At 44.6% G+C, this 12,307-nt stretch overlaps 1 protein-coding gene across 9 annotated transcripts in view; it reads left to right on the forward strand.

The window, feature by feature from the left end:
- Positions 1-12,307, forward strand: part of Pard3 (par-3 family cell polarity regulator) — a 551,101-nt gene that overhangs the window by 522,312 nt on the left and 16,482 nt on the right. For all 9 annotated transcript variants that reach the window (XM_034522100.2, XM_076916063.1, XM_076916061.1 and 6 more), the window contains one exon: positions 8,641-8,761. In XM_034522100.2, the coding sequence (XP_034377991.1) occupies positions 8,641-8,761 (121 nt within the window). The remainder of the gene's footprint in view (positions 1-8,640; positions 8,762-12,307) is intronic.

A 12,307-nucleotide genomic window follows, 5' to 3' on the forward strand; every position in this document is an offset into this window, starting at 1 on the left:
AATAATGGTTTTGAGGAGTGCAGAGATGGCTCAGCTGTGCAAGCCCGAGAACCTGTGTTTGATTCCCCAGAATCCATGTATAAAAAGATGTGTGGTTGGGTGGTGCACACACTATAATCCTAGTCCTGGGGAGTCAGTCACAAGGATCCTAGGACTTGCTGGCCTGTCCAGCTCAGCAAAACAGATGAATGTGAGCCCAGGTTCAGCAAAGGGCTCTGTCTCTATCTCTATAAATAAAATAGAGAGTGATCAAGAAAAAAACACCTAGCATCATCTTCTGGTACACATGTGTATGCATGTAAACACACATATATGAATAGGATAACTGTCAAAGTGATGGAACTTCTCTCAGGAAAAACTTTGAGTATAGGTTGCATTATTTCCAGGATCTGAAATATCTGGGAATTAACTTCTTGTGTTTTAATTAGGACTAGAATAATGGCCTCTTTGCATCTCCAGTAATTGGGTGCTGAGCACAGGTGTGAAATTCACTAGCGTTTGGAATAGAATGTTGAGCTTAGGCCAGAAAGTAAATTGCTAGGGCTGGGGAATCAGGCAAAAGTGAAGCGGCTGAGAGTGGAGGCTGGCGTGGCTAACCAACATTTGCTGAGCAGCTATCCTGTTGAAATTGATTTGAAGTCTACCTGATAAGCTCAGGACCCTAAATGAATATCTCCTTGTAGGTGACTTGTGAGCAAGCTCCATCCGCTCCTGGGTCTCTGTCTTAGTTAGGGTTTTACTGCTGTGAACAGATACCATGACCAAGGCAACATTTAATTGGGACTGGCTTATACATTCAGAGGTTCAGTCCATTATCATCAAGATGGGAGCATGGCAGCATCCAGGCAGGCAAGATGAAAGTTCTACATCTTCATCTGAAAACTGCTAGCAGAATACTGGCTTCCAGGCAGCTAGGATGAGAGTCTTGAAGCCCACACCCACAGTGACACACCTACTCCAACAAGGCCACACCTCCTAATAAGTGCCACTCCCTGGGCTGAGCATATACAAACCACCACAGTCTCCTTCACACATAGACACTAGGGACATAAGGCTCACCAGGCTGGGGCCTTTTGGTGACACCAAAATTTTCTTGAGTACTGATTTTTCAGAACAGAGTGTGGTAGGTGGTTCTGGTGGAAATTCTCTCTACCCCGAAAGAAACAAGTCATCCTGAGCAGTTGGGCCGATATCTATGGAACATTCTCCATATCTGTGGTGTTCCATGGCTTTATTTGTTAGGGTACATAGTGGACATTGATTTTTCCAGTTGTATCTTCTATACCAGTGTTTACTTGGTGGACTTTTCTTTCAAGCCGGAACTTTGCAGGGACCATTTTTATAAATGATAGTGTCAGAAATCCCTGGAACAACAAGCATCCATTTTCTCTGCTCTTTTGAGGAGCCTGTTTTTGCAACAGGCCATGTTTATTTGGTGCCAGTATAAGGACAGAGTTGTGTGTATTTTTAGGTCACTTTAGCAAGTGAGAAACATCCCATGCTACTTTCTAACGTAAGTGAGCCGGGGAGTGGAGCGTAAGTGCCTGAGGGTTTGAGGGAGGGAGGTCTAGAGAGCGCACTGCTGTGTGGGTGGTGCATAGCAAAAGGACTGGTCAGGCTCTGCTCTGCTCAAGTTCCCTCAGTCTTGATGCTTAGAAACAGACTTAGTTTACTTCTGTGTTCCTTCCCACCTCTCTTGCTCTTTGTGTGTGCGTGTGTGTGTGTGTGTCTGTGTGTGTGTCTGTGTGTGTGTCTGTGTGTCTACAGGTATAGTACATATATGAGTGCATGAGCCTGAATATGTAAGTAGTCAACCTCAGGTGTTTTCCTTAGTCTCTGTCAACCTTGTTTTTTGAGACAGGGATCCTTGCCACTCTGACTAGGTTGACTGACAAGCCAACAGGCATCTACTTGTTTCCACTCCACAGATTTTGCGGGTTAGTTTTTATGTCAACTTGGCATGGACTAGAGTCCTTTGAGAAGAGCGACCCTCAGTTGAGAAAATAGATTGCTGCGTGGACAGGCCTGTGCTATATTTTAATTAGCATTTGATGTGGGAGGGCCCAGCTCACTGTGGGCCACATCACTCTTTGCCTGGTGGTCCTGGGTGCTATAAGAAAGCAGGTAGAGCAAGCTGTGAATACAAGCCAGTAAGCAGAATTCCTCCAGGTTCCCTGCCCTGTTTGAGTTCCTGCCCTGGCTTCCTTCAGCTGTGGAAATGTGACCTGAGAGTTGTAAGCTGAAAGAAACCTTTCCTTCCCAAGCTGTTTATAGTCATGGTGAGGGTTGTTTTTGTTTGTTTGTTTGTTTGTTTGTTTTTGTTTTTTATCTCAGCAGTAGAAAGTCTGAATAATACACAGATTATAAGTGTGTGTCACCATATCTGGCTTTTTCTACATGGCTTCTGGGAATCACATCTGATGTTCCATGCTTGCATGGAAATTACTGACAGGTATCTCCCTGGTCTTGTTTATATTCTTATACTGTGGAAATGTTCTTGTCAAGAGCATGAAAGAGCATACCCACGACAGTCACATAACAAATCCCTGTTCTTATCATTTCCATAGATGTTCTGTTGGACAGAGTAAGCCATCTGGCCATGACCAATATCAGTGAGCTATGTTTTCTCTGCCTAACAAATTAACACAAGTTCAGTCATTTCAAACAGCACACATCTGCATCCCATTTCTGTGGGTCTGGAGTCCAGACATGGTTCAGCTAGATCCTTTGGTCAGGGTCTCACAGTAGACAGCAATGAGGTCAGTGAGGCTGGCTATTTCATGGGGGGTTCTGCTAGGGAAATCCAGAACCCCTTGCTCTTTCTTTGCAACTGTGGAACTTGGGGGCAGGCAGCTTGATTCCAGAGGTGAGCAGCGTGGACATCCTATTCTTAGGTGGTCGCACAAGTGTAATCACACACACCCAACAGTGGTGACTAGAAACAAATGTGGGTCCTGTCCAGACTTGAGGGTGAGTTTCAGAAAGGCAGCACACGAGAAGGTGAGGGGCCTGGGAGCCACTTTCAAGTGTAAGCTTCACAAATATTTGTTGGATGGTGGGCTCTGCCACAAGCCACTAGTGATGACTGTGAATAGGACTGAGGAAAAGATGTATGTGTTTTCATCAGAGGACAGCTGGGGGGAGAACTAAGCACAGAGCTGGCCTGGAAAGTTAGGAAACGCTTCAGGGAGTTGGAATTTGATTTCCTGGTAGAATTCTGAAAGCTGAAAAGAGAGAGTGGGGGAGAAAGAACTATTTGAAAAAAATGTATTCCGTACCATATTTAGCTCCTTTCTTCATTATCATATATAACCATCACTGTTTCCTTTGGGGACAAGGGAAGGCTGGCCACAATCCAGTTAAGCCCATTGTCCACCTTCATACTGGCGTTCACATCTTCCATGGGCATGGCCATGGCCACTCCATTTGAATTCGGGGTCTTAATGTTCTACCCTTGCTCCTAGGTTTTCAGATTTCTGTTGCATAATTAAAAATGCAAATGCCATGGTATTTTTAGTCTGTAAAGAATTCATCAGTTACATTAAGCACTTCTTTCTGCAAATTCTCTTTGTTCCTCTAAGAAGATGGGTCCAGAATTCAAACCCACAAAAGAGTGTGTCCAGGTTTAATTTGTATTGGAAGGAGAAGGTGGATTAGGAGGCTGTAAAGACGATGCCTGTTTTCAGATATTTGGCACACTTTGGTAGCCACCAGGCATTCCTTTTGGATACCAGAATCTGTGGATGCCCAAATTCCTTATATGATGTTAAAGGATATTTGCATATAAAATCTATGAACATATGTCCATATACTTTAAATCCTGTCTAGGTTTGTAACACCTAATACCATATGAGCTCCATGTAACTTATCAGTATGCTTAATTATGTACAGAATAACAACAGTTTAAAAGTTAGTCATAGTCATGGGTTGGTAAAGGTAACTTGCTGCCAAGTACCTGAGCAGTGGAAGAAAAAGGTTAGTCTCTCTAGCACCAAGAGATTGCATTCTCGAGATTTTAATGAGTAGTTTGATAAAGTCCCAAACTTCTAAAAAGTTAAGGGGGCAGAGACATTGCAAAGTGGTTAAGCACATTAGCTTTCTTTCCTGAGATCCTGGGTTCAATTCTCAGGACCCACGTGTTGTCTCAACCTTCTGTTAACTCCAGTTTCAGAGGATCTGATGCCCTCCTGTGGCCTCTGTGGGCACTGCATACACATGATGCAATGGTATGCATGCCTGTCAAACACCCATACATATAAAAACATAAAGTAAAAATAAAATTAAGTCACAATCTTAACAGCTTCCACCCCACCCCCAATATTTTCTACCCGTGGCCTGTTGAGGCCCTGGATGAACCCTATCTCCGAAACTGATTGCATCTGTTTCTCAGGACTGCCATTCAGAGACCACAGGGCTGCACTTGACGCCATAGAAATAAATGACTTAGGAAAGCAAACAGAAAACAGCAGTGCAGAATATCAGGTAGAGGCAGCTACTGGCTGCCAACTGCCCTCTTGTGTTTGGCTTTTCTTGAATCAAAAAAAAAAAAAAAAATACAATGGTTAAATTTAAAGTAAAAGCCATATTTATAATTTCTGTTTTTAAAATACTAAGAGGCTGGGCAGTGGTGGCACACACCTTTTTTTTTTCTTTTTTCCAAACCTTTTATTGATTTGTTGAGGCTTTTCTCCATCCTCTCCCTGTCCCTTCATATCTATCCTTCACCCTTGCAACCTCCTCCCCTAATAATAAACATACACACACAAAACAACAATAACAACAAAAACAAAGCATAGAAAACATCTCATCATGAAAGCTGTAGTATGTCACAGTGTACCCCACAGTATACCCCTCTATTCACACATCTCCACTTGAGGATGTTCATTGCAATGAGTCATTGTTCTGATTCGAGATATCTGGCTTCTGTGATACTATCAATATTGGATACTTTCCATTTTCCTGTTGTTGCCCTGTGTGTTGGAGATCCTGTAGTTCTGGAACAGCAGGACTGGCCTTTTCATGGGTATCAACCATCCACAGATGATACAGATTTTGAGATGGTCGAATTTGGAGTCCTGGATCTGGTTCCTGGGTGGTAGTTGAGCTGGTCAGCCTGCTAGCTCTACCTTATCTGCACCACCAGGGGGGAGCTCTCCAGCACTGCTCCAGGTAGGGGTGGCACACACTTTTAATCTCAGCACTCAGGAGGCAGAGGCAGGTGGATTTCAGAGTTCAAGGTCAGCCTGGTCTACAGAGTGGGTTCCAGGACAGTTAGGGTTACACAGAGAAACCAGTCTGGAAAACCAAAACCAAACGGAAGCGAGGGAGGGAGGGAGGGAGGGAGGGAGGGAGGGAGGGAGGAGCTAGGATTGATTGGTTAATTCAGTTGGTAATGTTCTTACTACTGTGCACACATAGGGAACTAAGTTTGATCTCCAATACCTATGTCAAAACAACAAAAAAACTGGGCACGACAATCCCAACATAAAAGAAATGGAGATAGGCAAATTCTGAGGCTTGCTGGTCAGCCAGTCTAGACTAATTAGTGAGCCCCAGGTCCTAGAAAGACTCTGTCACATAAATTAAGTGGAACCTGAGGGACAACATCCAAGTTGACTTCTGCCTTCCACATGTATCTGCACATGTATCCATAGAAACATGAGCATACACATACACACCCTCACACACACTGAAGGTAAAGTGAATGGCATTCTTTTGGCCTGCTGGAACCTAGAGCTGCCCCCGCCCCAATCTTAGCTCCACCCTATGGTATGTAGATACCCCTGTGTCATGGACTTTTTACCCCCATTAATTGCCAGTGAGGCACTGGAGCCAGCCCAGCTATAGAGCCTGCTTGTTGAATGTACTCCTGAGCCCTGCCCTGACTAGTTGTCTCAGTCCTCACAAGCAGTACACTTACCATATTCTTCTAGGTGGTCATTCTCAGACCAGTGAGCGGGGACAGGTATGGTTGTGCAACTTGTGCCATCGCCTTGTATACCAAGAGTGTCAATTTAGCAGGCCTGTAGAAGCTCCACTTACACTTAACACAAATAAGGGAAAACCACACAAGGCCCACCAGAAGGCTCCAAGCATGCATGTATGATGGGCCAGAAGTCTCTGTAGAACAGGGCTCATAATTCAGCAAAATAAAACCTACATCATTATTGAACTAAAGCAGATCTTCCACAAATAGTGCACACACACACACACACACACACACACACACAAACATACATATCATGCATGCATGCACATACTCATGCACACACGCAAGCAGTAAAGCCAGTATTGCAAGAGAAGACTATTAGCATTTGTTCCAAACGTGTCTTTTGTATGTTCATAGAGAGCATTCTAAACCCCCACCATCTCTATACAGATCCCCATGATGTGGGTTCTCTGGAAATGCAATTTCTAGACTCTTCATTAAGACTTCTTTTGTCTCAGTCATCCCTTGAATCTACTTTGGTGGTGTTTTTATTTTATTTCTCACTGGGGTGGGATAAATAGGAAGAAAAGAAAAAAGACCAGCTTTAAATTGGCACTATCCCTAATCTAGGTTGATTGGGATGTGTAAGGATTAGTCACTGTTGCTAATGAATATTTAAATCTCCTTTGGCTTTCTTGGCAAAAGAGCTCATCTGAGTTTTCAAAGCCCAGATTTGAATGATTGGCCCATCACAGCCTGGCCTGAGGAACAAGTAAGCTGGTACAATAGTTCCCTCTCATGAAGCCAGGTCTCACCTCCACACTGCCAATGGGTATTCCCAAAGGGCACTTGATGGCCTTCCCATCCTCGAAAGTCATCATCATCAATCAAGAAAGTATCACAGCCCCCCTTCAGCTAAAGCCAGAGGAGTGGTGTTGCTGGTTTAGGGCAAGCCGGCCTAATTCTATAGAACATGGGCTGAAAGAAACCAGAGGGAAGAATAGGAACAGGACAGATTTGGAAACCAAGGCTCAGGGGAGTCCTAGGGCTGATCCCAGAAGGCTAAAACTGAGGTTACCAAAACTAAAATTAAGGACCTTGTCAGCCACCTTGTTGGGGAATGACTTTTCACCTCATCACCGACTGTGGAAGATTGGTTTTCATCACTTGCTTAGATTTCATGAGACCCATAAATGTACAGTTACTTCATGGAAACAGTTGAGCAGTGGTCCTGGTTAGGTCAGAGCACTTTGATAGTTAGTCCTACCTCTGATCATCCTCCCATTGATGCATGTTGGGAGCAAGTAAAGGGACAGTAATATTGGAAAATGCTCTGTCACTCTGCTGGCATCTAGACCATAGCATGCCTAGGCAGTCAGTGGCGGCATGGAAAAGAAGGAGCTGTAGGCTGGTAGCTAGTATGAATGTCCTGGAACAAGAGACAGCTATATCTCTGTTTTAAAAAGCCAGTAGGGGTAGTGGCCTGCATGCCTCAGAAGCATGGAGGGAACTTTCGAGACTGCACCAGCAGCTGCTTGATTTGAAACAGCCCGTTTACAGACCTGTAAACTTTCACGTCCTCAGACCAATCCACCCAGAACATTTGCCAGTTGCCCCCTTAAAATGTCAGTTTCCACATTTGGTAGGGTGAAGGGAAACTGCCTCCTCTACCAGTCTTTACAGCTGTTCTTACTACAAAAGGAAGCTCGGTGCTGTACAGAATGAAGGCATCATTGTTTAAGCAAGTGGTTTGCTCAAACACTACCCTAACTTGATTTTTCTACGTTTCTCATTACAACATGAAAATTGTATCTTGTGCGTGTCCTTGATGACATGTGAACAGGAAGCTGATGGAATAGCGAAAACGCTGCAGTCTTGCACATCAGTGAAGATGTGCACACATTACACACACACACAGGAACATCCATACATTCACAGATATATACATGCATAAACATACAATTACATATGCACAGAGATACCCACACAGGTGCATATATATTTACTGTTTGCAGCTCTGCAGAGAAAACATGTTAGGTTTGCTTCATCCTAATTTTTGGTTTTGTCTTTAATTTGAGACAGAATCTCACTAAACTGCTCAGGCATGGCTAGAACTTTTGATCCCCCTGCCTCAGTTTCCCACACAGATGACAGAACCATTGGTATATGCTACACCTGGTTTGTGAGGCTGCATGTTGTTGCTGTTTGTTTGGGGGGGGGTAGTCTCATATCACTTGATTAGGATGATATTTATGGAAGATAATTATCTCTGCTTCATATATAAAAGTCAAAGAAGAATAGTATGTGCCGGGCTAGAGAGCTGGAGGAGCTAGTCTGGACCCTAATTGTTCTGATTGCCAAAGCCACATCCTTCGAAACCTTCGCCGCCGCCGCCACCTAACCAGATTATAGAAAGGAAGCGAGACTTTGAAAGATCACTACAAAAGAGGTCTCTCTCCAAACACAGTTCACCCTCTCAGAGCTCTGCCAGAATAGCGGCAGTGAGCCTCTGTCCTGAGAACAAATAACCATTTCAAATGCCCAGATTCTGTTGTAAAGATCCACTTCCTGTTTGAGCAACATCCCTCAGCTAGCAATCCACTTCCTGTTTGAGCAACATTCCACGGCTAGCTGCCCCTTCTTTCCCCCTCACAACTGTGATTTATGGTTGTTTTTCTTGAGGGTGCTCACGGCTGCCCCTTCTCTTTTAGCAATCGATCTACTCCTAGCAACCATGACCGGATACAGCGTCTACGGCAAGAGTTCCAGCAAGCCAAACAGGATGAGGGTGTGGAGGACCGGCGCCGTACCTACAGCTTTGAGCAATCTTGGGTGAGTGTTTGGTTTCCTCGGCCCAGCAAATAGGCTAACAGCTGCCCTGCAAGAGAGGCCACTGAGCTATGACCTCAGTCCTTTATGAAATAAGACAAGATGGAGCCAAATCCCTCTGACCTTTAGCATTCTGACCTTCTCCTCACTTCCATCTGGGTTCCATCATTGCTAATTTCATTTTGTATCTTGTTCTACATCTGTCCGCGGTGTAATAGGTTCAGAATAGCCGTAGGACGAGACACCACCACAGAATGTCTGCTCTCCACTGCATTCGTTATTAGGTTTACTCAGTGCCTTTCTGTAGAGCAGGGCCAACGTAAGTTCAGCTCGTGATCCTTTGTATCTGAGACAGAGATTGGTAATTCTCAGTTCTCTAACCCCCCTTGTTACTTTTTGTTTTGTTCTGGTTTGTTTTATTGAGACAGGGCCTCATATAGCCCAGGCTGTCCCACTCCCCGCAATCACTATATAATCAAGAACCTTGAACTCCTGATCCTCCTGCCTCTGTCTCCCAAGCATGTGCTTCATCATGCCAGTTAGCTGTGGTGCTGGTCTTCAAACCTAGGACTTCACGCATCCTGGGCAAGCACTCTACCAACTGAGCCACATCCCAGCCCTGCCAAGTATTTGTCAAATTCCTGTTTATCTGGTTTCACTTCTCTTCTTGTTCATCCTGTGTGCGGCCACTTGAGTGATCTCCATAGAACAAAACTGTGGCTGCTACTCCTGTGTCTTGCATTTGTGAAACCTGGTGGCACTTCTGGGTAGAGAGATGGTAACAGAGTTGGGGTTAGCGACAGAGAAGGTTTGTTTGGAAGGCTTTCTGCAGAGGGCAGGAGTGAGTAAGAGCTGCTCACAGAGGCAAACACCCCTCTGGGTGTTGGAACTTCCAGCCTTGGTGGTAGCTCAGCCCCACTGACTGTCTGGAGGACTAAGAAACTCTGATTGAGATGGGAGAGACCAACAAAAGGCCAGGATGTGCTACAGTCCTGATGAGGATTCTGAGGAGGGTCAGGGCTGGTTAGTCTGAGTAGGGGGACCTGTGCAACTAGAAGATGGGTCACCCCAATAGATCAAGAGTAAGTAAGAATGGCCAGAACCATAGCAGGACACCTGTGCTGTCCTTGCACTTGAGGTACAGAAGCTGAGGAGACTAGTACCCAGAGGTTGATGAGTCTCTTCAAAAAGGCATTGTACCAGATTTCTGGATGGGGTAGAGGAAGAATGGTATCATAAAAGACTTGAGTTAGACACAAGGTCCTCCTTGACCAGAGGAAGGCTGGCCCTGCCAACTGAGGTGAATTTGACAGGTGGCTGGTTTGAGGGAAGAGCAAGTGAAGGTAGAGATCTAGAGAGAGCATGGCCATGCTTGCCTTCCACATGTCTCCTGGAATGTCAGGGTGACCCCTCCCCCCCCCCCCCAGTCCTTCTTGCTCCTAATACCCAATTCATCCAGTGTACTAGGTAAAGCAAGAGACCTTCAAGAGTTTCCGATCAAGGAGCTCAAGGATCATACAGAAGATTTCAGGAAAGCCCTGAAAGCTGCATTGGGGTGATAGTCCTCACCTTAGATCAATTGAGGAAGACCAGCCTTAGAATGGCCAATGGCAGTATGAGACCATCGTTTGTTTAGGTGTGAAAATGTCCCAAGTCCATCCTTGCCCGACCTTCGGTGTTCTAAACCAATCCAACATCTAAACAAATATCCAGTTGTCTTCCGGAGCTGTTCTGCCCTTAGTAGTGTTTTTATTATAAGGGATTTGATTTAGTCTCTGGTAAATTGAGTCATCTCTGTAGGAACAGGATGGACTTGTGATAATGTACACTTGTTATTTGGCATGATTGACTCCATCTATCCCTAAGAGGTTTCCTAAAGCAGGATTCTTATGCAATGTGTAGTCAATAGATAGTTAACTACACCTGAAGAGAGTACCAGGTACAGTATGAAGCTGAAGGAGAACGCAGATACCACAGATGGAAGCAGTTGTCACACACTCTGCTAACCTGTAAGCCCCTGCACAGCTTGACAGTTCCCGCAATCTGCTATAAGGCACACCATCAGTTACCCAGGACTGTGGCTTTGAGTCCAGCATCTTACCAGCATTCACTTTTCAGTTAATGAGTTGACTCGTAAACTTCCTGAATGCTCACAGTGTTCTGCCATCATGCAGTACGAAAGAACAAAGCCCTGATAGAAAGTTGTGTATTCCTAAAACCCTGCAATGGAGCTGATGCAAAGAAAGCCATTCTCAATCCCCCTGCCTCAGCCTCCTGAGTACTGGGATTACAGGTCTGGCTACCACTCCTGGTTTCCAACTGGTGGCATTGTATCCAAATGGAGGAACTTCAGCTTTGAGGCCAAGTGACTATCTCACAGTGTAGGATATTTTCCATGAGAGAATTTGGAAGGATTTTACAGAGGTTGAATGAGGAAGTGTCTGTGATCAGGTGTTTCCACGCTATCTCTTTAATAGGAGCAATCACCCTAGAGAAAAGATCGGAGAAAACCTTGCACTTTGGAAATTCAACTACCGAAGGTCATAGGTCAGATTACAGTGTGCCAGGTGCCACTGTAACTTTAGGCAGACAGTATGGCCTGTGTATTATTTATCATGATGACAGAGCAGGCAGTGATTGGAATGGCAAAGTGGTTATCTTAAGGTATGGAATAATTTTCTAAATTGTGGATCAGAGGTTGACCTTTTCTTTTCCTTTTTCATTTGCAAACAATTGAGATCTCTCCCCTTTGCTGATCACATAAGTTAAGTGAGCTCACAGCAACCATCATTCCGCTCTGCTCAGTCATCTTAACATCAGCTCTCCTTGTTCCCTCAGGGAGAGCTGCTAATGTAGCCTTGTACGAGCTCCTCTGTTTTTTATTGTCCCTTCAGTAGCTAGAAATCTTTCTTCCCATGTGTTTGCTGACCTGGTGGCTCCCCTGTACTCGGAAGATGTCAGAGCATGGTGTCACATGTTGTAACAGTCCATACTCATTTAATTGTTAAAGAACATCAAGTGTATCTTCAACCTGTATGGACAACATAGCGCACATAAGCCAAAATACTCATTCACAGTGCAGCCAGATGTATCGAATAGTTTCCTAGTCAGCAACTCCATCTACACAATGTATCGCATAGTTTTCTGCTCAACAACTTCATCTACAATGTATCGCATAGAGAGTTTCCTAGCCAATGTCTCCATCTACAGATGTATCACATAGTTTCCTAGTCAACAACTTCATCTACAAATGTATCACACAGGGAGTTTCCTAGCCAATGACTCCATCTACAGAGCTTCCTGTGGCAAAAATTACTGCAAGTAGCCCTAAAACCTCATCTATTTTGGAAATCTTCAGTGTAAACCCCAGCAGTGTGGAATGCACCTGCTCTTGGGCCTTTATTCAAGGCAGTATCTGGGTTAGAAAGAGCTGGTTTGTGGCACAAAAGGCCTTTAGAAGAGCACAGGCCCAGAAAATTTCTGAGCTCTGTCATTGCAAAGTATTCTCTCTCAGCTTGAGGAAGAGAAAAAGCAGGTTCTTCTCCACCC

The sequence above is a fragment of the Arvicanthis niloticus genome, chromosome 18 (assembly GCF_011762505.2).
Source record: "Arvicanthis niloticus isolate mArvNil1 chromosome 18, mArvNil1.pat.X, whole genome shotgun sequence".
In the NCBI taxonomy this organism is placed as follows: Eukaryota; Metazoa; Chordata; class Mammalia; order Rodentia; family Muridae; genus Arvicanthis; species Arvicanthis niloticus.